General features: G+C 57.2%; 1 protein-coding gene across 3 annotated transcripts; it reads left to right on the forward strand.

Annotated features, from left to right (window-relative positions):
• The first annotated feature begins 960 nt into the window (after window positions 1-960).
• On the forward strand, window positions 961-23972 carry ADPRHL1 (ADP-ribosylhydrolase like 1). 3 transcript variants are annotated; one of them, XM_058741941.1, is made up of 8 exons: window positions 985-1571; window positions 7995-8159; window positions 12689-12814; window positions 13994-14134; window positions 16824-16951; window positions 18109-18241; window positions 18941-19094; window positions 22790-22808. In XM_058741941.1, the coding sequence occupies exons 1-8, from the start codon at window positions 1358-1360 to the stop codon at window positions 22791-22793; spliced, it is 1065 nt and encodes a 354-aa protein (XP_058597924.1). In that variant the 5' UTR covers window positions 985-1357; the 3' UTR covers window positions 22794-22808. The 3 variants fall into 3 exon arrangements, with proteins under 3 accessions (XP_058597908.1, XP_058597924.1, XP_058597917.1); XM_058741925.1 differs by lacking the exon at window positions 18941-19094 and having other exon boundaries at window positions 961-1571; window positions 22790-23972; XM_058741934.1 differs by lacking the exon at window positions 22790-22808 and having other exon boundaries at window positions 987-1571; window positions 18941-19642.
• The last annotated feature ends 955 nt before the right edge of the window (window positions 23973-24927 follow it).

The raw sequence follows: 24927 nt of genomic DNA on the forward strand, positions 1-24927 counted from the left end.
GGGGAGGCACACCGTGGTTGGAGGCACTCGGCCGAGGCTCAGTAAGTGCTGCTGGACAAGGCAGGGACGGTGTGGGGGAGCTGCTGGCCACCTCAGGAAAGGTTTCCATGGCCTCAGGGTCAGCAAGAGAAATGAGCCGGGAAACTCCTCTGCCCTCAACAGTAGCTGTTTCTGCCAAAGGACACTTCCACCCACGAAGGGCAGTGTCGTGGATAGAGGGCTGCAGTGTGGACAAGGAGCCGGTGTGCCTCCCCCACCAGGCCTCTGTGCTGGAATTATGTTGCAGGGCTTCCTTTGTAACAAGTGCTGAGTTAATGCTCTGTGTGCTCAAGGGCAGCTCAGTATCTTGTTATTACTGAAAGAAACGTTATTTTTATCACATGTGCTTTTTAAGTCCAGGTGTGATGGGGCCCACTCTGGTCTGGTGAGTGACCAGGTCCCAGGGGCCAAGGGGGGAGTGAGGCCCACGAGGGGGACAGTTTCCTAACTCCCGATTCCAAACCCAGAGCCCAGTTTGCACATTCACACGCACCCCAGCCTCTTCCTACCCCTCAGCGTCGTCTCCAGACATCGGGATCCAAATGCGGAAACGAGGCGGGGGGGGGGGGGGGGGGGGGGTGTCTGAATACGGCTGCCATCTGGAGCCCGGCCATGGGAGAGCACAGCAAGGTGAGAGGGGTCCGTGACACGCCTCGCTGAGGCTAGAGGGGCTTCTCTCCCGTGCACCGTGCATTTTCTGAGTTCTCTACCAAACACGTTCAGGCATCAAAAAGTTTCCCAAAAACTAAAACCGTGCACGTAATGGGTGAAACTGCACGCTATGCTGAGTGAGGGAAGCCAGATGGGAAGGCCTCACAGGCTACGATTCTGTCGACTTGAAACGAGAAAAAGAGCTATCGGGTTAGAGTGTGCAGGAGCGCGGCATGGGTGTGGGTGGGGGCACGGGCAGAGGAGACCAGGGGACCCCGGGACCACCGTGCTGTGCGCTCCTCTGAAGCGAGGGTTCCCCGCCCCCTCCTCGCCAGGCGGAGCGCCTTGGAACCCGCGCAGGAGCGGTAGAAAGGCACGCGCCTTCCAGAACAGCCAAGGGCTCAGGCTTAGAGGTCGCCGCCCCGCGGGGAGGCGTCCGCAGCTGTTGCGGAGGCTGACTCAGGCCGCGGGCTCCCCGGGTGAGGAGCGGTGTCGCCGTCCACGTGGCTCCTGGCGGGGCACAGGGGGGCGGAGGAGAGGGCGCCGCCTGCGGAGACACGGGAGCGCCCGGCTCGGGGAGCTCCTGCCAGCAGCCGGGTCGGCGCGGAGTCCGCGGGGCGCACGGAGGGCGGCTCCGAGGGGCCCAGGGGCTGGGCGCTACCCCGAGATGGAGAAGTTCAAGGCTGCCATGCTGCTGGGGGCGGTGGGGGACGCTCTCGGGCACAGAAACGCCCGCAAGGACAGCAGCGCTTCCGGAAGGAAGGTCCAGGAGGAGTCGCGGGCGAGCGGGGGCCAGGACCAGCTGGTGCCGTCCCAGGAGAGGTGGCCGGTGAGTGACAACACCATCATGCACCTGACGACGGCCGCGGCCCTGACCACAGGTAAGCCGGCCACCCTGGCCCTCTTACCCCCCTCCCGGTCCCCAGAGCCCCGCACCACGGGTGAGCCCCCAGCCCTGTCCCCCATGCCACCGCAGGAAGGGGGTTTCACACCCACCAGCGTCCCCTCCCTGGTCAGACGGCGCTTCTCACGGTCTGTCTGGGTTATTTTACTCTGAATAGTGACTCTTCATTTGTGTTTGTAAAACGTCTGCTAGGCTGAGCCTGGTGTCTCTAGGGTTAAAACCAGTTAAATCTGCTCTTGGTGGTTTGGGGTGAGGGTTCAACTTTTCACTGCAGATATTAAGACGTCTGATTTTATTTCAAAAGAACATAAAATAATAAGCCCTTTGAAATTTGGATCCATTAAGATAATATTGTTTGAGGATTACTTCTAAATCCCAATGAGCTCAGGCAGAATGCCATCTACCAAAGTAGGATTCAGATGTGTGTGTACACACGAATGTGTCTTGAGACGATGCTGTGGCATTGGCTGGGTGGGGGCAGGGGGCTTCTAGGACCATCCTTCATGTACCTTCATGATTCTCAGAGAAGCCGTGGGTGTACATACGTGTAGCACAGCTTTCCTACAAGGTACACGCTCTCTGAAAACCTGTAGGTGTTTTTAGTCTGCCGTTGCCAAATGAAAGTCTGGGGCCACGGCTGGGTAGACGAGGCCTCGTGTCTGGGCCCTTGTGCCCGTTCGAGTCGGCCGTGGGCTCGCTCAGCTTAGCTCTGTGCTCATTCCGCAGGAATGCCGTCCTCGCCGCAGCCAGTTCCAAAATAGCTCTGGCGAGGGTGAGGACACAGATAAGATAGCGCCCAGCGTGTGAGGCGGCGAAGTGTCTTTGAGTCCAAATATCCCCAGTTTCCCAGGCTCCCAGGCAGACCCAGCAGTGTGAAATCGCATCCTGGCAGCCAGAGCAGCGATGCCGCCCCTACGAGGGCCTGTCTCTGGACGCAGAGCCTGCTGGCTTCCCGAAGCTGTGCACAGCGGGCCCTCACTCTCACACCCGCTCCTTCCACGTGTGTCTGATGCCATCCACGTGTCCTCTCCTTGCCCTCGCCTCTTTTGTGAATGGCAAGATCCACGGCCTGTGTCTGCCTGTGTAGGCGCCCAGGACAGACGCCAGCAGGGTCACGCAATCCTGACCGTGTCATGCTCTCTGAGATTAGATTGAGCCCTCTTGACAGACATAGGACATCATCTACCCCAGTGTGAAATGTGCATGTGGGGGGCACTGCCTGTGGGAGCACATCACATGGGAGCACGGAGAGTGTTTGGGCATTGTTTCCAAAGAGGGGACCCCGCGCCTCTGGCTGTGGGAAGCGGGGTGCTGGTACACAGCACCCTCTGGTCCGCAATCCACAAGGGGACGTTCGTGAAGATGTCCCTAAATTTAGCCTCCAGAAGCACAAGCAGGCATAGTTTTTCAAGTCACTAAAAATACAAGTTGAAATTTTCTTTAAATTTAGCTGTCAAACAGCCCAGTTTTTTTTCCTCTAAATAGCAAATTGTAGCCTAGAGAAGGGGCCTCTGAGCTGCATTAATGGTGATGGCTACAGCCCTGATGTGGCGCCACTCAGGGGCCAGGCACTGTTCTGATCTACGTGTACCATCCCCTGGCCCTTGCATACCCTGACGGCTGACACCATTATTACAGTTTTACAGACAAAGGAACAGACACACAGAGAGGTTAAGTAACTTGTCCAATGCCACATAGCCAAGCGAGAGTCTGAGCAGGGACTGGAACCCAGACAACTGGGTTCCAACATGTAAGTTCTTAAGCCCTGCCCCAGCCACCCGCAGTCGCTGGCCACACAACTATTTCGGGGGTCCCAGTGGACGGTGGTTCTCCAACACGCTTTCCAAGGACAGGTAGACTTTCTCAAAGTGTAACTGTGGCGTGGCATTTCCAAGGAAGTCCCATTATTGGGTGCCGTAGGCCGACCAACTGTGTGGCTATGCAGTTGTGTTAGTGTGAGTGTGATGCGAGGACAGGGACAGCCTGTGGGATGTCCTACTTTTGGGAATGAGATCAGATACTGGCTTAGGAAGCAGTGTCCAATACCACACAGGGCGGGGGACAATCCAGTTTGTGCAGCTTGCCCAATGAGCTCGCTGGGCACACCTACCAGAGGCTCCCTTGTGTGTATGGCCCTGTGCCTGTCACCTGAGGATGAGAAGGGGGCTCAGCCACAGGGGCCCCAGAGCCTGGCAGTCCTGGTTCTCCATGGCTCACTGGCCCGAAAATGGCTGACCTTGCTTTCCCTCCTGCACTGTACTTAAGGATGATGACGCCTTCATCATAGGGTCAAGTGAGATCAAGTGGGGCGGCATGGGCACTTAGTAAATTATTTTTTTAAGTTTCTTGATTCATTTTGAGAGAGAGACAGAGCGAATGCGAGTGGGGGAGGGGTAGAGGGAGAGAGAGAATCCCAAGCAGGTTCCACACTGTCGACGCAGAGCCAGACGCGGGGCTTGAACCCACAAACTGTGAGATCGGGACCTGAGCTGAGATCAGGAGCTGAGATCGACCGAGCCTCCCCGCCCCAGGCACCCCTGCGCTTAATAAATTATTAAGGGAAGGTGGCTCATGGCACGATAGTTAATGTCTGTCTTTCTAAATGTCCTGCTCCGAGGACCAGGCAGGGTAGCCTGTCTCTGCGGCGGCACTGGAGGGAGGGGGGCATTAGCCCATAGGGGCGGTGGCAGATGCCACGGTCCATAACCCACAGGGGAGTGCAGGGCCCAGCCCACGCGTGAGCAGACCAGGCCTGTTCAGACTCACCTCTCCCTCTTCCTCCATCACTGGCTCGCTGGCGGTAACAGCATTTTGGAAAGTTGACTTTTTACTACAAAGCTACTCGATCTTGCTATGCTGCCGTTTCTTTATGGTGACATTGGTTGGGAGACACACAGGGTTTTTGTGAGCATATCTGTCTCTTAGGAGACTGGGTGGTGAGGGCAGAGAAGAATGAGCTGACGAGCCGTGTCTTCAAGCAGAGAAACCTTGGCAAGAGGCTCCTTGGCCCCTGCAGCTTTGCAAAGTCTGCTTCTCGTTTAAATTCGAACTGGACACTCACAGAAGAATGTTGACATTTTGTTTTTAAGGAGTTTTTTCCCCCTTTAGAAGGATGTGATTCCAGAATAAAATGAATTATTTGAGAGGGTCTGGAAAGGCCAGGCTCACTAACCGTGGACCGAGTCAAGAAGGTTTTGTAACGGGTGCTGCTGGCGCCCCAGGGCTGAGTGGATCCCAGTGGCTCATGGGCCCCACACCTCGCAGAGCCCATGCCTCCTGCGCTCGGGTCTGGCCGCGCACTCTCTGCCTCTGCTCAGAACCCAACCATGCGGGGCATAGAAGCAGGGACAGAAGGACTGAGGACCAAGTCCACCCTCCAGGGCATGAGGGCCCACCTGCCCTAACGGCTGCAGGGACGGAGGCCTTCGTCCCAGATGATGCAGAGACTTGACAAATGCACCTCCCTCACCTCCACACTGGGACCGTGACCCTGGGGGCCTAATGAGAAGACCCCTCTACTGCCTGCTCATAGCTCCAGGGACCTGAGAGGGGGTCTCCCTGCCCCCTCCCGGCCTCCTCCCCTCCTCCAGAGCCCCCAGAGTTGGGGTATGTGCCCCGAGCAGTCAGGGGCAGTCCCAGCTCCTGAGGCCTGAAATGCAGATTGGGTACAGAATTAGTCTGTTGGTGGCTGTTAAGAGTCACATCGTGGGGCGCCTGGGTGGTTCAGTTGGTAGACTGATTTCAGCTCAGGTCATGATCTCAGGGTCTTGGTTTTGAGCCCTGTGTTGGGCTCTGCGCTGATCATGGAGCCTGTTTCAGATCTGTGTCTTCCTCTCTGTCTGCCCTGCTCATGCGCTCTCACTAAAACAAAAAAGGCACACTGGAAATGCCCAGTATCTGCCCAGCTGGCCTGGCATAGTGACCCTGTCGCCACCAGCCCTGCTCTCTGATGGAACGAGGCAAATTGGACCCCAAATTTGGAGCTAGGTGTCCTCTAGCTCTTGCTGTGCATTACTTTAATGATAGAAATGCTCAGGCCTGCCATCGGACTCCGTTTACCATCTCGGGCCTTGGGCAAGTTGCATAACCTAACCCCCGGAGCCTTCCCTGTAAAACCCACCGTGACAGATAAGAGCCTGACGGTATTGGGGGGCGGCACCCCAGACTGCAGGTGGCCAGTGCGTCAGTTCCTCTGCCCTCCATGCCTGTGATCCTCAAGGGGCTTGAGACATGCTTGTCCCCAAACGCTGTCACACACAGTGTGATTTGGACCAATCAGTGCCTGGTGGGGCAGCGCAAGGGGTTTCCAGGAGTGAGAGAGGGGGTGGAAATGGGAGGGGCTCAGCTGCGTGGAGGCGTGGGTCTCCAGCAGCCCGAGGACCAGGCAGATTTCAGGCCAGCTTGTCGTCACATGGACAGAACCTTTAGCAGGGAATGAGGATTGTGGGTTTTTCTAGATTGTCCTGTGCAACCAGAGCATGAAGCACATACACCAACTCTAATTAATGTCTGACTTCTGAATAAAATCTAGAGTGAATTGTATGCATGCTGCACTGGTCTAGGAGCCAGGATTGTGGGGGGGCTGTGGGGGACCTGGGAGACTGTGGGGGACTCTGTGAGACTATGGGGGGACTGTGGGACACTGTGGAGGAATGTGGGGACTTTGGGGGACTCTGTAAGACAGTGGGGGACCTGGGAGACTGTGGGGGACTGTGAGAGCCTGTGGCGGACTGTGGGGGACTGTGGGAGCCTGTGGGGAACTCTGGGAGCCTATAGGGTACTCTGGGAGACTATGGGAGACTTTGGGGGTCTGTGGGAGACTGTGGTGGACTGTGGGGGACTCTGTGAGATTGTAGGGGACTATAAGAGCCTGTAGGAGCCTGTAGGAGACTGTAGGGGACTATGGGAGCCTGTGGGAGACTATGGGGGACTATGGGGGACTGTGGGAGACTATGGGGGACTCTGGGAGACTGTGGGGGACTCTGGGAGACTGTGGGGGACTCTGGGATAATGTGGGGGACTGTGAGAGACTGTGGGGGACTCTGGGAGACTATGGGGACTGTGGGATAATGTGGGGGACTTTGGGAGCCTGTGGGGGACTCTGGGAGTCTATAGGGGACTGTGGGATCCTGTGGGGGACTGTGGAAGACTCTTGGAGACTGTGGGGGACTGTGGGAGACTCTGGGAGCCTGTGGGGGACTGTGGGAGACTCTTGGAGACTGTGGGGGACTGTGGGAGACTCTGGGAGCCTGTGGGGGACTGTGGGAGCCTGTGGGGGACTGTGGGAGCCTATGGGGGACTGTAGGAGCCTGTGGGGGACTGTAGGAGCCTGTGGGGGACTCTGGGGGACTGTGGGGGACTGTGGGAGCCTGTGGGGGACTGTAGGAGCCTGTGTGGGACTCTGGGAGATGGTGGGGGACTCTGGGAGCCTATGGGAGACTCTGAGAGACGGTGGGGGACTCTGGGAGACTGTGGGGGACTATGGGAGCCTGTGGGATAATGTGGGATAATGTGGGGGACTATGGGAGCCTGTGGGATAATGTGGGATAATGTGGGGGACTATGGGAGCCTGTGGGATAATGTGGGGGACTGTGGGGGGCTGTGGGAGATGGTGGGAGCCTGTGGGTGACTCTGGAAGACGGTGGGGGACTCTGGGAGCCTGTGGGGGACTCTGGGAGCCTGTGGGATAATGTGGGGGACAGTGGGAGCCTGTGGGGGACTCTGGGAGATGGCAGGGGACTGTGGGAGCCTGTGGGGGACTGTGGGAACCTGTGGGGGACTCTGAGAGACTGTGGGAGACTGTGGGGGACTCTGAGAGCCTGTGAGGGGCTGTGGGAGCCTGTGGGGAACTCTGGGAGACTCTGGGATACTGTGGGAGACTCTGGGAGAATGTGGGGGACTGTGAGGGGCTGTGGGAGCCTGTGGGGGACTCTGGGAGCCTGTGAGAGACTCTGGGAGCCTGTGGGGGACTCTGGGAGACTGTGGGGGACTGTGAGGGGCTGTGGGAGTCTGTGGGAGACTCTGGGAGCCTGTGGGGGACTCTGGGAGACTGTGGGGGACTGTGAGAGTCTGTGGGAGACTCTGGGAGCCTGTGGGAGACTCTGAGAGACTGTGGGAGCCTGTGGGGGACTCTGGGAGACTGTGGGAGCCTGTGGGGGACTCTGGGAGACGGTGGGGGACCGTGGGAGCCTGTGGGGGACTGTGAGAGCCTGTGGGAGACTCTGAGAGACAGTGGGGGCCTGTGGGAGCCTGTGGGATAATGTGGGGGACTCCATGAGACTGTGGGGGATTGTGAGCCCCCTGTCCTCCACCGCCTGCATCTCTGTTGTCCCTGCTGGGTTGGGGGCTGACCAAGTAGCCCTCCTGCCTTCTCAGTCTAACCCTGCCTTTTCCTCCCCAGACTACTGGTGTCTGGATGACCTTTACCGAGAGATGGTGAGGCGCTACGTGGAAGTCCTTGAGAAGCTTCCAGAACATTGGGCTGACCCAGCTACCCTGGAAGGCTGCTCACAGCTGAAGCCGGATAACTATCTCCTCGCCTGGCACACGCCTTTCAACGAGAAGGGTCAGGGGTGCTGTCTTTTCCCTGTAAAGTGCATGCTGGAGCGTGGCCTGGACACTAACCCACGTGTCACCCCACTAACCTGCAGGTCTGCGTGACACAGAGGGACTTGCCGGGGCTTCCACGTAGAGGACGCCGGCCTCCCTGATGGTGTGACACCAATCTGGGGTTCGTTTTAAGGAATATTTTCAACTGCTTTCCCTCTAAGTGGCTATTTTTTGCCAAATAATCAGGAAAACTTACACAACTAGCATAAATGTCTATCTCCAGGATGCTTTGATGTGTTGATGTATTTACGTAGCCAGAGTCTCTGCCTCCAGGGCACCTGCTTCTGGGGTCCTGGACCCCCTGTCTGGGTTTATACTGAGGATTGACACCCACCCCAGGGTTTATAAGGAGGATGGACACCCCCCCAACCTGAGTTTATACTGAGGATAGATCCCTGAGTTTCTCAATGCGTTGGCTGAGATTAACAGCACATTACACATTTCAGAAGAAAAATTTAATGGGTTTGAAGGCACGACAATAGGAACAATCCAGAATGGGACACATGTAGAAAAAAGAATCCAAAATCATGAAAAGAGCCATGGACGACTACTACATCCTAACATGCCCGTAACAGGCTCCCTGACAGCATGCAGGGGAACAAAAAAAGATTTGAAGAAATAGTGGCCCACATCTCTCCAAATGTGATGAAACTGTAAACCCACAGATCCAAGAAAGTCAGGAACTTCCAAGCACAAGAAACGCAGAGAAAACTACAGTATGGCAGCTGGCAGTCAGATTGCTCAAAACTAACAATCAGGAGAGAGACATGTGTTCTGTTGCTGACTGCCAAAGTGAGGAGGGTGCTCTTGTCAGAAGTGACGCACGGAGAGCTCGTGGGCAGTGTCACTGAGGCACGGAAGAAAAACTACTTCACCCTGGAGTGCTGCCTCCAAAAAAGTTTCTTACAGAAACAGTGGCCAAATAGCCTTTCCAGGCAAGCAAAAGCTGAAGGATTTGTCACCCAGAGAGCCACATGGAGAAGGGCTAACGGAAGTCAGTCCCTCAGGCAGCAAGAAACCAACATGGAACAGAAATCCGGGTCTGTGCAAAGAACTTGGATGGAAATCCTAACTATGTGGGTAAATACAGAAGAATTTTTAACTTCCTATTGAAATCTCTTTGAAAGATAATTGACTTGAAAATGATGAGGTACTGCGGGTTTATAAAATGCTATGAGCAGGTGTCTGACGCTACCTTGTGGAGGCCGGTTGGGAAGGGTGGCGGTGTGAGGTGGGCTGTGGTAAGTGTAAGTCCCAGGCAGACACTCAAAACCCCAGAGCAGCCACTAATACAACAAAACAGTTATAACTAATAAGCGAAGAAAAGAGAAGTGGAATCATTTAGGAATATTTGCTGGGGAAGCAGTGCCCCAGGCTGGGTCATCCCGTCGGGGGGGAGACCAGGTGCGAGGCTGTCCCTTGGCCTTGGATTCTTCCCCCTCATCAGGAGAAACCGTCCCTGTCTTCTAGGCATGCAGTGACCTTCCCTGTAGTGCTTAAGCATGAGCACCACACGACCCTAGCCAACCCCGCAGGGGGAGCCACCCCACAAGGAGAGCTGCAGGTTCTCGTCTCCCCTGCAGCACTAGTGGGTGTGTGCAGCATCCCTGCCCCACCTCGGCTGCAGGAGGGGCCACTGCCATGGGAGACCAGAGCAAGCTACCAACGCAGGTCTCCCTGCGAGGCTTTGTTTCCTGGAAGGAAGTGCTACCCCGTGTTGCGTCCCTGTGTTATGTGCCCCCCCCCGCCCCACCCCCCGCCGGGCAATTCCAGACGGGAGAAGATGCAGCTGCCGAGGTCTGAGGGTCTGAGGGCTCCTCCTCGTGGTGGTGGGCGCCATCCTCCACCTTCCAACTTCCACACGGTGGAAATCTTCACATGGGATGGGCAGCTGCCCTCACTGTTCGATAACATTGAACCCAAAATGGGCAGAGAAGGGGACAAATAACAGGACAAAAGACTTGACCCTGATCACATCAAATGTAAATGGTCTAAAGACTCCAAATAGATGGCAGGGACTCCAATGGGATAAAGAAACGAGTCCCAACTCTAGGTTGTTCACAGGATGTGCACTTTACATATGAAGGCACAGGTAGGTTAGGGAGAGAAGAGGTGCACCATGCCAACCCCAGTCAGAAGAAAGTCAGCGTGGCTCCATTAACATCACAAAAAGTATGTTTTGGAGCAAAGAATGTTGCCAAGGGAAAAAAAGGCAATTTCACCATGACACATGCATCCATTCATCAGGAAGACATACCAAACCCAAACATTCCTGTACTGACAACAAGCCTTCACAATATGTGAAGCTAAAACCAGTAGGACAGCAAGAGAAATTGACAAACCCAGAGTTGTGGGCAGAGATTTCCATATTAAGGTCTCAATATTCACGTTAAAAAACTAGAAAACTGGGGGCGCCTGGGTGACTCAGTCGGTTAAGCGTCCAACTTCAGCTCAGGTCATGATCTCACACTCCGTGAGTTTGAGCCCCGTGTCGGGCTCTGTGCTAACAGCTCAAAGCCTGGAGCCTGCTTCAGATTCTGTGTCTCCCTCTCTGTCTGCCCCTCCCCTGCTCATGCTCTGTCTCTCTCTGTCTCAAAAATAAATAAAAACATTAAAAAAAATAAATAATAAAAAAAAGAAACTAGAAAACCGGGGGCGCCTGGGTGGCTCAGTCGGTTAAGCGTCCAACTTCAGCTCAGGTCATGATCTCACACCCCGTGAGTTCAAGCCCCATGTCAGGCTCTGTGCTGACAGCTCAGAGCCTGTAGCCTGCTTCGGATTCTGTGTCTCCCTCTCTCTCTGCCTCTCCCCTGCTCACACTCTGTGTCTCCCTCTCTCTCTGCCGCTCTCCTGCTCACACTCTGTGTCTCTCTCTCAAATATAAGTAAACATTAAAAAAAATGTTTTTTAAGGAAACTAGAAAACAAAGGGCAAATTAAACCCAAGGGAAACAAAAGACAGGAAGTAATGAAGGCCAGAGTGGAAGTCAATCCCACAGAAAACAGGAAAACAGTAGAGAAAATTAACAAAACCAAGAGCTGATTCTTTGAGAAGATAAATAAATTGATGAAGCTGAAGCTAGACTGATCAGGACATAGCGGACGGGCAACCTCCCTCAGATTCTACAGAAAATAAGGGAATATATTTAAAATTTTGTTCTAATAGATATCACAACTTAGATAAAATGGACAAATTCCTTGCAGGACGGAAACTACCAAAGGTCACTCCAGAGGAAGGAGAGCATCTAAACAGCAAGACACAAAGGAAAGCCCAGGTTCAGATGGCCTCCCTGGGGACCCTACCACACCTTTGAAGAAGAGACATACCGAGTGTACACAGCTCTCCAGGGAGCCGAGCGAACACACACTCCCCAAACCCGCTCTGCTCTCCAGGAGGCCGTTAAGAAGAATAAAACAGTGAATTACAGAGTGGGAGAAAATATTTGCAAAGTACACATCTGATAAGTACCCTGAATGTGTAAAGAACTCTTAAAAGAAAGCTAACAACCAGTACAAACACGAGAGAACTATTTAAACAAACAATCCCCCAAGGAAGATGCCTGTGGCCACCTGCTCAACACCATCCGTCACTGGGAAAATGAAGCCCCAACGAGACACAGCGCTGCATGGGCTGAATTTGAAAGGTGGACCGTGAAGTGCCACCCGGGACACAGAGGGACCGCCAGTGGGACGTAGAACGTGATGACCACTTTGAAAGCCAGTTCGGCAGCTCCTTAAATGTGAGCGAAGTGATCCACTCTGAGGTATCTGCCCAAGAAAGCGTATGTCCAAACAAGGACTTGGTCATGAGTGTCCATGGCGTTGTCTGTGATAGCTTCCGACAGGAAACAATCCAGGTGTGCAGCAGCGGGTCAGTGGCCAGACTGGCAGTGGCCCCTCCACACAGCAGTCTTGCTGCACCAACACGGAGGAGTGTCAAGAGGATTACCCTGAGTGAAGGCAGCCAGGTAAAAACAACTCTATGCCGCATGATTCCACTTACATAAAACTCTGGGAAATGCAAACTGGCCTGCAGTGTCAGGCCAGTGGCCGCTGGGAGGCCGGGAGGCACAAGAAGACGTTCGGAGTGACTGCTGGATACGCTCACCATCTCTGCTCAGGGCTTCGTGCACGCACCATGTGTTCACGCTCATCGCCTTGCACGCCTGGAATGTGTGCAGTTGATCACGTGTCCCTTATAACTCCACGAAACGGTTTCTAAAAAGAGAGCACGTGCGATTACAGACACCTCGTCTGCTTTCCCAGCAGCAGTGCACGGCCATCAAGAATTCTGTGTTAGTGCCTAACTGTCCAGTGCGGGTGCTTTTCAGTTTGTTTGATCTGTTTTCCTTTGTCAGGCATCTGGGTCGCCTGCTCGTTTTTCACTCATTTAAATGATGCTGCGATAAACGTGGGACTGCACGACATTGTGTACATTTTCAGGACATTGTGAACATTGCAGATTGCTGTTCTCTGCTCCCTACAGGCTCAGGGTTTGGAGCTGCCACCAAAGCCATGTGCATCGGCATGCGGTACTGGAAGCCGGAGCGCCTGGAGACCCTTGTGGAAGTGAGCATCGAGTGCGGCAGGATGACGCACAACCACCCCACAGGTGAGGCCGTGCCAGCGGCGCCCACGCCCAGCTCCCCCAGCGGGTTGCGTGGAAATCCTACCCGCTGTTCCGTTGCATTACTTGTTGGCGGACTTGGGCTTTTCAGTCTTCGGTTCTGCTTAAATGCTGTTTTTGCCCTAAAAGCGGGATTGGGGATGAGCTTGGAAAGACTCTCCCTGGTTTTGGTGCCAGGCATGTCAGAATAAAGGCAAAGCACCAGCTCTCCGAGCAAAGCTATGGGAACCCGAATTTCTATCACACGTGTTGGGCACTGCTTGCCGCCCAGTGCCATGCCCGGCGGGGGCCTGAGCCAGACTGTGTGAGCTGGAACACCTAATCGTCATGCCTCTCTTCCCCCCCCACCCCCGCCCCGTAACAGGATGGCCGTGCGTGAGGAGAGAGTGTCCGTATGTCCCTCACACAGGGAGGGCAGGTGGGGGCCCCAGCACCTGACTCAGAGTCATGACTTAGAAGGGCAGTCAGCTTCTAATTTTAAATAAGAAGAATCGCTTGAACGTCTTACTCCTGTAGGTGGAAGGCGGGCACACGCCCTCCCCAGCCCAAGTCCAGAGGCTGCCAGCTGCTCTCTCACAGCTGCTCCCCTCTTTCAAGGCCATTTTCAGTGTCCACTGTTACTGGCGTGGCCCTGAGGTTGCAAGGGCCATGCCGTGCCACCCCCCCCCCCGGGGACACCCTCGTTTGACCCTGGATTTGAGAACTGGACACTCACTCCACCTGTAGTGATGCCTTGCAGTGGCCAGAAGCCACTGAGAGCATCTCTCGAGATGGCGGTGCCTCTTCCTGGGTGGACGTGGTCTTTGTGTGGTTGTGTGCCTCAGGCTGGCCTGGTGGTTGCTCCCCTGTGCTTAGAACCATCTGTCCCTGGGGCGCCTGGGGGGCTCAGTTGGTTGCATGTCCGGCTCTTGATGTCAGCTCAGGTCATGATCCCAGGGTCGTGAGTTCAAGCCCTGTGCTGGGCTCTGCACTGGGCATGAAGCCTGCTTTAAAAAAAAAAAAAAAAAAAAAAAAAGCTGTCTGTCCCCACAACAAGCCTTGCTAGGGGGGTGTGATGTGCCTGTGTGCAGGAAACAGAAGGCAGAGCCCGGGAAGCCCCAGCCCAGGACCCTGCACCTGCCAAGGGTGCATCTGGCACCCACATGCCCTTGTTGTGCCCTCCAGGCTTCCTCGGGTCCCTGTGCACGGCTCTGTTTGCGTCTTACGCCGCGCAAGGAAAGCCACTGGAGCAGTGGGGCAGAGACATGATGCAGACGGTCCCGCTGGCAGAGGAGTATTGTAAGAAGACCATCCGGCACCTGGCAGGTGAGCCCGACCTCTCTTCCCATCATGCCCGAGCTGACAGCAGAAAGGCTGGTGTCATTCACTTAGACCCGATTCCCAGAGAGCTGGAGGTCTGTTGGTCCCGTGGTGAAACCTAGAGCATCCCCATGTGAGCAGGCTGACCCAGAAAGCAGGCCCAAGGCGTCCCCGGCAGAGGGCCTCCTGGCCAGGAGACCCGGCGCAATGCCAGTGCTGCTCCCCTGCCCTGGCCTCTGCAGGGACCCCACCCTCCCGCTCTCTGAGGGCAGCCGGGTCGCTGTTCCGGGTGGTCCTTGGTCGCCCATTCCCCAGACACATGGGGTCTGCACTGCTCCCCACTGTGGCCAGCTGCCATGAAGGCCACACAGGGGTCTGTGCCCCCTCGGGACATCTGCGTCCAGGAACATCTGTCTGTTCCTGGTTATCCCAAACCCATCAAGCGGCTCGCACCCTCTTTGGCCACCAGCGAGGTGTCCATCAGCTGGTCCGGCAGAGGTCCTGGGGGACCTCGATGTTGCTGGTGGCCAGGTGAGCTGTGGCTTCTCAGCAGGCTCCTCCCCACACGGCCCGAAGCGGACAAATGTGAGAGGCAGGTGGGGGACTGGGAGACCCGTGGCTTCCTCCACAGGCAGCTAGCCCCAGAAGGTTCTTTCACCCCTAGGAGGGACAGCCCAGGGGCATGTCTGGAGTAAAGCCATTTGTCACAGGCAGAGGGAGACAAGTGTGAGTGAGGTAATGGGGCCGTGGGCTTTCTGGGCAGCCCGAGGCTGCGGTCTTGAGACGGGGAACCAATCAATGAATCACTTTCCTGTCACCATCTGACAAGCAGGGACTCATTCTAAGTGCCTCTCAAGAAGCTTCTAGAACAACTTTAGAAGGAGATAGCGCTGGGAAACTCTTATCCACAGGGCCCGGCTCCCGTGAGAAGCAGAGAGCCTTGTGCCCACAGTGAACTTACACGTCCCTCTATAAACTAATTATAGAACATAGTGCCACACTGGCTGTATTTTCGACTGGTTTAAGTCACTCCTGCCTCAGGGCTCTGGAGCGGTTGGGGCTGCCTGTGGTCACTGGGTTGTGAGGGTCACCTCCTCCCACGGGAGAGACGGGGACACGCGGCTGCTGTGGGCCATGCAGTGATTGTGCTTACACGGAGTCAGGGATGCTCCTCGGACAGGACGGGGAGGACAGGCATTGGTCAGAAAATTGGAGACTTTATTTTTTCTGTTTAACTTTAAATGTGTTTAACCTGGAGTTTTATGACCTATGACATGTGCCGATTCTTTTAAAGTTTATTTATTTTGAAAGAGGCAGAGCAGGGGAGGGGCAAAGAGAGACAGAAAGAGAATCCCAAGCAGGATCCACACTGTCAGTGCAGAGCCTGACATGGGGCTCGAACTCACAAACCCTGAGATCATGACCTGAGCTGAAATCAAGAGTCGGATGCTCAACCGACTGAGCCGCCCAGCTGCCCCAGGCACATGGGACACGTTAAAAAAAAATTAAAAAAAAAAAAAAAAAAAGTGCCCTTTTTTTTTTTAATTTTTTTTTTAACGTTTATTTATTTTTGAGACACAGAGAGACAGAGCATGAACGGGGGAGGGACAGAGAGAGGGGGAGACACAGAATCAAAAGCAGGCTCCAGGCTCTGAGCCATCAGCCCAGAGCCTGACGTGGGGCTCGAACTCACGGACCGTGAGATCGTGACCTGAGCTGAAGTCGGATGCTTACCGACTGAGCCACCCAGGCGCACATGCCCTTTTTAACAGAAACTCAAATTGTCCAGAGAAAACAGTGTTCTATTCCTGCAGGGCCTTCTGCTTAGTGGTGACAATGTCCATCGGCAGTAAGGACAACTGGCAAATTAGTTCCCTGTCTTCACCCTTGGACGTCTCGTTCCAGTGTTGGTGGCCCACCTGCTTGGGAGACAGGCCGCGGTGCACTGGCAGAGCCCTGTCCCTGCCCGCTGCTTCCCTCACTTTCTGTCATCTTTCCTCAACCTTAGGTAGGCTCTGCTTTTAGTTTTGTGAAGCAGAGTTGGGCCAGCATTTCCAAGGGCCTGCGGTTCCCTCAGGACCGGGAGCTTTGTCCCAGGGCCTGTCTGGGGCCTGCCTGCAGCCACCGGCTGGTCCCCTGGAGCTCTGTCCTCTGCTCCTGCCCACGAGCAGACCTCCTGAACCAGGGCTTTCCCACAGGCACACCGGGCACCCCTCAGGGCCAGGCTGGCAAGGAGGCCACCACGGTGGGAGGGCCCAGCAGGTGCTGGTGCCTCCCGGGTTCTCGGAGGGCAGAGCGCATTCCTACATCTGTGTCCGAGGAGCTGCCGCTCAGACCCCACGTGACGTGGGCAAGTCCTTCCTCTGGGGCTGGCATGCCAGGCGACAGGCAGCGAGAAGGAGACGCCCTCCGCCGCCCTTTGCAGGCTGTGTCGCTTCGGTGAGAAGATACAGGGTCAGAGCTTTCAAGACAATATGCTCTTCTAAGGACCATAGTCCCTGTTAAGTCAGCGAAGCAAGTTTCTCGGTTGCTTTGTCCCCCACTCCCAACTTCCTCACTCTTGTTCCAAAGCGGCCTCCGTCCTCTGCCCCCTCACCAGGCTCAGCCCCCGCCTCCTGCCTCTGCCCCTGCCCCACCGTCCCCACGCCCCAGCTGGTGGCCCTCATGTGCAGCCCACCCTGTTGTTTGTGTTTAGAATACCAGGAGCACTGGTTTTACTTTGAGGCAAAATGGCAGTTTTACTTGGAGGAGAGAAAAATCAGCGAAGATACGGGAAGTAAAGCCACCTTCCCTGACCGCTACGACGCGGAGGAGAGAGAAAAGGTAAGTCTTGCTGTGCCCAAGTGGTGGGGACAGCAGCTGGCAGGGTCCTGCTGCCCGGGGTCCCCACCGAGAAGCTGCTGCAGCTGGGCTGTTTCTGCTACCTCTAGAGTCTGGGCTGGGGGCTCCCCTGGCAGCAGCAGGGGGCCTGGAAGACTTCCTGGAGGAAGCATGTGTGAAACAGAGTACTTCATGTTTTCATTACCTCATTATAAGCACGGCATTGCTAGAAGACACTCGGTTTCACTTCGTTGTTTCCTAGGCACCAGGGCATGAAGTTGTATCCGATGAGTAAGGTCATGCACACGTGCACACCACTGTCATTGCTCATGTTGGGAGAGCTGACTGACGTTGTCGGCATCGGGTTTGGTAGCACAAGAGAAAACCCCGAGTCGCTGTGACTTAGCCATGATAGAAACTTATTTGCTTATGTCCCCGGAGCCCAGAGCTGACCTGGAAGTCGCTTGCAGTGAGAGCTGAGGACACATCTGTGTGGCCGCTCTGCCATTCTGAGTGCGCAGCTTGTAATCCACGCTGGCTGCTCTGGCTCCAGCCAGCACGTCTGCATTCCAGGTGTCGGGAAGGTGCAGGGGGAGAGCAGGGGCCCACCCTTCCTCCTCAGGTGCTTCCCACAGCCCCTCCGTGTACCTCCACGTATCTCCCTCACCTCCCCTTGGTGCTTGAAGGCCCAGGCGTGTGATCCTTAACAGGGAGGTGCCGCTGTCCCCAAACCAACGCTGAGTCTGCTGCTAAGGCACAGGGGGGTGACCTTCCAGCGTCCACCTCACAGGCTTTCTGCTCATGGCGCACCTGCAGGGTGTCATTCTGCACCGCCAGCCAGCCTTGGTGCCCACTCGCCCCGTGCCCTGCGCAGACCAGGGGCATATGTACTAACAGCCTCAGCACTGGCTCTCGGTCCCTTGCTGGGTGCTGACTCTCCCACAGACTTTTCGGCTACCCTAACATGGGCTCGGGTCTGCTCTGTGGAGTGTCTGCATCCATAGGAGCCTCAAGAAGTGGGTCTTTCCTGCGCACCATCACCCCCAGCGCTGGGGCAGTGCCTACAACACAGGTGAACTCCGGGACCACGGGCTCCAGTGCAAAGCAGCACTGGTTTTCCTGTGGCCACATATGCCCTGACCCCTGGCTCTTTGTTCTAGGCTTACCGGAAATGGAGCTCTGAAGGCCGAGGGGGCCGGCGGGGCCATGATGCCCCCATGATTGCCTACGACGCTCTCTTAGGAGCTGGGGACAACTGGACAGAGCTCTGCCAGCGGGCCATGTGTCATGGAGGTGAGATTGCTTTCTTTGATGTGAGACCAGCACCCCCTTCCCACCCCGAAGCACCTGCCTAGGATGTCCGGATTCTGACCCCCCAGGATGTGGGTCCTTCTCTGGGCGTGGTGCTGCCTCTGGTGGCTGTGCCAGTCTGAGCTTGAGAGAAATGGCATCCGGGGAGCAGGGTGTGGGCCCCCTCTCCTTCGAGGCCACTGGGTCCTGCTGGTACGGGCCGTGCACAGTCCCACGGACTCTGTAGCCAAAGAGAGCTCTGCAGCACTTTGGATCGCTGGCCCCAGGTTCGAGCCCTCGGGTGGTGGCCGGGACTGTCCCAGGGCCAGGCAGGATTGCTCCCTCCTGGTGCCCACTGTCCCCCGCAGATGTAAAATAGGGGGACCCCAGGCAGATGTCACCCCGTGCTGGGCACGGAGTGTCCGTGGACATCGGAGCCCCTCAGTTCCTGGTGCTGAGGTGGTAGAGACGCCAGCACCACCCCACAGATGAGGTCCCTGAGCGCCCAGGCCCCAGGACAGCACGGGAATCGGCACACGCTCATGTGCATCCGGCTGTGCGAGGAGGGAGGGAGCTGCCCAGAGAGGTCCCTGAGACGGGCCCCTGGCAAGAGGGTCTGGGGGTGACAGTGCGCAGGAAAGACCCACAGGCTCCGGCAGCACAAGGTCCCAGGGCCCCTGAGGACCTGTGTTTCCGTTCCAGGCGAGAGCGGGGCCACAGGGACTATCGCGGGCTGCCTGTTCGGGCTGCTGCACGGCCTGGACGCGGTTCCCACGGGCCTGTACCAGGACCTGGAGCACAAGGAGGAGCTGGCACGCCTGGGCGAAGCCCTTTACCGCCTGTCCACTCAGGAGAAGTAAAGCTCTCCCGCCACGTCCCTTCAGGGAGCCGCGTCCAGCTCTGGGCACCCCGGGGTCCACGTGCTGGCCACGGCCCTCCTGAGCGTGCGACACGCCTGATCGGCCATAATCACACTCTTAACTCTTTCCTCCTGATTTCAGAGCCCTAACTGCCAATGAAATGCCCTGTTTGTCCTTCGAGAATGTTTGTCCTTCCCTAACCCAGACCCAGAGCCTCTTGCGGGGTCTGCTACCCACAAGCCTCCACGCACAGTGGCACAAACAGTCTCCAGGACAATCAACATGCTTCACTCTGTGCAAAACTAACGCTGCTCGCTCACTCACGCCCACACAACTAACCACGACAGCTGTGCTCGGACGAGTGACCTGGCCACCGCCTCGAGGGCAGGGCCACCGGCACCGGGCCTTGTGAAGCAGCGAGAGAGAGCACGGCACTTTGCCGCATGGCCAACGGTTTTTAATCACACTAGATCTTTAAAACCAAACCCTTCTGGAACAAGTGACAGAAAACCAGGAAATAAAGGGCTCTTGTGTGACACCCGCATCTTCTGTGTGGTCTGAGCCAGGTCCCGGGGGCAGGGGAGCCCCCCAGACTCGCTGGTGAGGGCTCGGGTCCGTGTCTGTCTGTGAGTCTTGGATAAGAGAGCATGCTCTGGTTAAAAATAACCTTGGACACCATCCTTTCCAAGGAGCATCTGGTGTGAATAAAAGAGCAGTTGGTATTTCGTGTTTAACATGGCGCTTTGGCAGCTAGGCTGGGGCCGGCCCCGCGGCGGCAGCGCTGTTTCCACAGAAGGCCGCCTCTGAGCAGGCCGGTGGCCCCCGGAGCCCCGGGCTCACTCCCTCGCTTCTCAGGTCTGCATGAAGGCCTCCAGTGGGCGGCTCACAAGGAGGCCTTCCTGAATAACAACTAACCTTTGCTGCTGCTGATGCTTTTCAGCGGGAAGAGCCAGACACAGGGCGGCCCCGGCTGGGGGGGTGGGGGCGCGGACCAGCCCACTCCCGCAGGAGCCCAGGCCCCGCAGAAGTAGGTGGGTGCTGTCCCAGGCCAGGGCCACGGCCGGGCCCCAAGAGGGCTCCTTGGTCTCCGTTAGGAGGAATCCATCCTGGAGAATCAGGAAATGGGTCTGCTTACTGGTGGATTATAAAACATAAACAGTCACAGGAAGCACTGGACTGTCTCCACCTCACTGTCCTGCTGTAGAGAAACACAAGCACTGACAGAAACAGAACCGTGACAAGTGACGAGGTGAACGCATCTGTGATTTCGTGTTTATTGTAAAAGAAACACGCACACGGCCTTAGAGACTTGTCACCACGTGTGCTGGTGGGTGCAGAGCAAGAGGGCCTGGTCATGCCCCCCGGGCCCCTTGAGCGCCCCTGGAAGCTGTACAAGCGGGGGTCTGCACGGTGCACTCGGCGCTGTACACGCACACGCCCTTCCCAGCTGCTGGCGATCTTCTACTTGCTCGTGAGCCCTAACACATGTGACTCAGTGGTTCCCACTTCTGAAGTGACTGCTCCCGACTCGGCATATCCGCTGCAGGTGTGGGTCCTCGTGTAGATGGCATCCTGACTGGAGAGGCACCTGGAGACTTGGGGTCAGAGGCCACGGGCTTGAGACAGCAGCCCCCATCACTAGGGAAGGGTTTGCGCTCTGGCAGCCCCCGTGCCCACTGAGACAGGCACCCATAGGGATAGGCACCCATGGGGGGCGGGGACAGGCATCCACAGGGACAGGTGCCTGAGGGGACAGGTGCCCATGGGACAGGGACAGGCATCCACGGGAACAGACACCCAAGGGGACAGAGGCCATGGGGACAGGCACCCACAGGGATAGGCACCCATGGGGGACGGGGACAGGCATCCACATGGACAGGTGCCTGAGGGGACAGGTGTCCATGGGGACAGGGACAGGCATCCACGGGGACAGGCACCTGTGGGAACGGGCACCCAAGGGGACAGAGGCCATGAGGACAGACACCCACAGGGATAGGCACCCATGGGTGCAAGGACAGGCGTCCATAAGGACAGATGCCCATGGAGACAGGCACCCGTGGGGACAGGTGCCCACAGGGACAGGCACCCAAGGGGACAGAGGCCATGGGACAGGTACCCACAGGGATAGGTACCCATGGGCGCAGGGACAGGCATCCATAAGGACAGATGCCCATGGAGCCAGGCACCTGTGAGGACAGGTGCCCACGGGGACAGGCACCCAAGGGGACAGAGGCCATGGAGACAGGCACCCAAAGCTCCAGTGGTGGAGCAGGTCCTCTGTTCTGCTCACAAGTTTCCAGACTTCAGGCTCATTTGATTAATTCCTGTCCCCAGGCTCTTTGGTGAAGAAGTTTTGTGTTTAGATCTTGAATCGTTTTTCCCCATGTTTCCATATCTGGAAGGCAGGTAGCAGTGTGTCTGGCAGACACTGGAGCCCCTCTGACAGCTGGGGAGATGAGATCAGAAGGGTCCACTCGGAGGGGCCAAAGGGCCACCCACAGGTGCACACGGGCCTCAGCCCCACCACTGGGGGGGTCCCCCAGGTCAGAGAGGCAGTGCCTGGTGCTATCCCGGCCCATTGTGCAAGGGCGGTCAGAGCCCCTCATGAATGGAGAATTCGAACCCAGCCTGCCTGACGGCCCAGCTCCTGCTTGTGAGCCACCCGCCGGCCTCCCCAGTTCAGCCAGACTTGCCCCCAGCCCTGGGCCCACAGGCACCTGGACCAGACAGCACAGGAAACAGGTGTCCACAGAGGGAACTGGAAATACCCCTTATTTCCGAGGAGGTCATGGGGACACAGACACCAGGGAGACCTCCAGGCCTGTGGGCGCCGGTGCCTTCAGGGCCCGGAGCCCACCTGTGGGCTCTTGGCCCTGCGTTCATCCTGCCCCATTCTGATAGCTTGTTTTCAAGAACGTTAAAATACGCAAAAAGCCACAAAATAGCCCAAAGATCTCTCTCACCCAGCAGCACCAACTGGGCCAATCGCTGCCATTAATATTGGGCCACATGGGCCCAGTGTCTCTCAGTGAGGACACAGCACAGATGCTCCCAGTGTGGCTGCGCCCTGGCGTGAGGGGAGGGGCGCCTGCCTGCCTGCATCAGCCCCAGGGCCTCGGTCAGCCGGACTGCAGGCTCTGGGCAGCAGAAGTGGCCTACTGGGTGAGGTGGCCACCAAGTGCCCACAGGGAGTGCCTCTGTAGGGGCAGCAGGCGGGGTCAGGCCCCAGGCTCACTCTCCAAGGGGCAGGAAAGGGTGAGTGCAGGTCACAGAGGAACAGGGGACCTGGGATGTGGCTCACAGACCTGGCTGCCACGGGGGCTCTGCACTCTGGGTATAAGCCTCTGAGCACTACAACAAGAGAAGTGTGGGAGGGGTGGAGAGGGGTGGCTGCCAGGAGACCAGGCTGTCTTCCCAACCGTGCCAGGAGACCCCATGTCTCACAAGAGGACACGGGGCCCTAGGGACATCCCCTTGCTGCCCCAGGACACGCTGACGAACACAGAGGGGGCACAGGTCAGCCCAGGGCAGACCAGTGCCTGCTGATAAAGTCGACGGTGAGGGCCAGGCAGGCACCCCTGGGAGCCCCAAGGGACCAGCCGCTGCTGGCCTTTTGAGGTCAGGTGGGGTAGAGGGTCTCAGCCAGGGGACTGTCCTGCATGCTGACCCTCCAGTGTCCTTGTATTTCCAGGTGACCTCTCGGTCGCCAGAGGTGCCAACGGAACCATCAGGAGAGTTTATTTCGGCCGCGATGTTTACACTGGCCCTGGAGAGAGGTGTTCTGGTCCTGCCCAGGGATGGGCTCGGGGACGTCCGCCCGCACCCACAGGCAGGGGCAGCAGCCCAGACCCCAGACTGCCTTTGGAAAACACTGACAAGACGGAAACACGCTTGGCTTTGAGGAGCAAACTGCTGGTGTTTGGTGCTCCCACAACTGTCCTCACTGCAGCACGGAGACCATCCATCCACATGCTGTTTCAGCCACAACTGTCCTCGCTGCAGTGCAGGGACCGTCCATCCACATGCTATTTCAGGCCAGGCGTGTGGGGCCAAAGAAGGACGTGCTGGGCCTGCCTGCAAGTCCAGGGTCAGGCAGTCATCAAAGGCCCCAGTGAGAGACCTTGCCTCCACAAGAGCACATGTCCAGGCCCGCAGGAGAGTTCACACCACTGGCCATTCCAATTCAGTGACTTCTGGGGAGCAGAGGGCCATGCAGGTACCCCTCGAGTGAAAGAGGGGCATCCACAGGACCAGTGGGGGCAGCACAGTCAGGCCACTGGGAAAGCCTCCACTGAGGAGGGCACCTGAAATGGGTCGTGAAGGATGCATAGGAGCTCATCAGGAGTGCAGCTGTCGCAGGCGGGAAGGCTCAGTGTGCGGCTGGGACAGAGCACAGCAGGGAGCTGAGCTGCCAGGTGACACTCGAGGTGCACAGGCCTGCATCCCTCACCCCTGGCAACAACGGCAGGGTGAGCCAGAGCCTCGAATGGCAGGGGCCCTGCCAGACCTCGCTGCAAGCCCCAGGGGGGTGCAGAACAGATGGGTGTCCTGCCCACGTGCAGGCAGACAAATGAGTGTGCTTGAAACTGCGCTGGAGTCTCAGGCAGTGACGACTGGGGTCTACAGGGATGGAGACCCCAGGCGGTGGGTGCACTGGGGCACGGTGGGTCGTGAGCTTGCATAGTGACCTCAGGAGGGCAGACTGTGCAAAGCAGAGGGAACAGCTTGTGCAAAGGCCCTGGGGTAGGAATGAGCTGGGAACCAATCGATGGCCAGTGCTCATGGCCTGGGCACCAGGTGGCGTGTCCCTGCAGGGAGGGCAGGAGCCCAGCTCAGCTGTGTCGTGAACATGCACCACACAAGCATCCTGCAAACAGAGCTCAGCGTTTCTCTGGGGTAGAGGGCAGGAGAGCAGAGATGGCCAGAAGCAGGCTGAGCAGAGGAGAGGTATTGTGTTCATGGAGGCTGTTGCCCATGCAGTCACACTTCTGCGTCTGTTGCCGGGGGCATTCTCCTGAATCTTGCACACATCCGGCTGGAGGTGAGGCCACCTTGGCAAGGCAGGGCTTGCCTGAAAAAGGACCGTGTGGTCCTGGCTAATCCCCTGCATATCAGCCTGTATGTCTTGGATCTCTGGGAGTGAAAACCGTTTTTAGGTGGCAGTGGAAGCAGGAAGCTGGTCGCAGCCCTGCCGGGGGTGGGGGTGGGGGGGTGGGGGGGGTGGGGGCTGGTAGGTAAAAGCCAGCCGTAATGAGTACAGGGGGCTGGAGCTTAGCAAGAGGCCAAGTGGTGCCTGGATGACACGGTCAGCGTGAGAACGTGCAAACGTGGTGTGGCCGGAAGCCCTGGGCTGGAGCCCGCACCTGCTGTCATGAAGGCGCCTCCCAGCACGGAGGGGCCATCCGCACCCCCTGGGTTGGAGATCTTGGAGGGAGGCGTCCGGTGACCCCGGTGCCTGCAGGCCAATGGCAGAGAAATGGGGAGCGGTCCACATCCAGCTTTCTGTCACTCTGACCTCCTTCCAGAGCCGCCTTGGGTTCAGATGGGAAGTTGGCACAAACCTGATGCCAGCCCAATTCTCCGTCTTTCTGTTGGACTGTGGGGTCACAGCACCCGGAGGCAGGGAACGTGGAGGGGCAGAGGAGGCCACATGGCAGGTCCTCAGGGGGCTGTGCTCACATGTCAGAATGTCCCCAGAGCTATTTCAGCCATCGAGTGACTCAACCCACAGTCATGAAGGTGACCGGAAAGGCCAAGCAGGGGGTGGCTGGCACAGCCAGAAGGGCCTCATCTCCACACCCCCACCAGGCCCCTCCTGGGCCCAGAGGC

This window comes from Neofelis nebulosa, chromosome 1, assembly GCF_028018385.1.
Source record: "Neofelis nebulosa isolate mNeoNeb1 chromosome 1, mNeoNeb1.pri, whole genome shotgun sequence".
Classification (NCBI taxonomy): domain Eukaryota; kingdom Metazoa; phylum Chordata; class Mammalia; order Carnivora; family Felidae; genus Neofelis; species Neofelis nebulosa.

Bases quoted from the DNA above. Each gene is read 5' to 3' on its own strand.
- ADPRHL1 (XM_058741925.1), top strand. From the start codon at position 1,358: ATGGAGAAGTTCAAGGCTGCCATGCTGCTGGGGGCGGTGGGGGACGCT. The intron at 8,160-12,688 runs GTCAGGGGTGCT...TGCTCCCTACAG, and splicing joins CACGCCTTTCAACGAGAAGG to GCTCAGGGTTTGGAGCTGCC. The intron at 18,242-22,789 runs GTGAGATTGCTT...TTGTATTTCCAG, and splicing joins GCGGGCCATGTGTCATGGAG to GTGACCTCTCGGTCGCCAGA.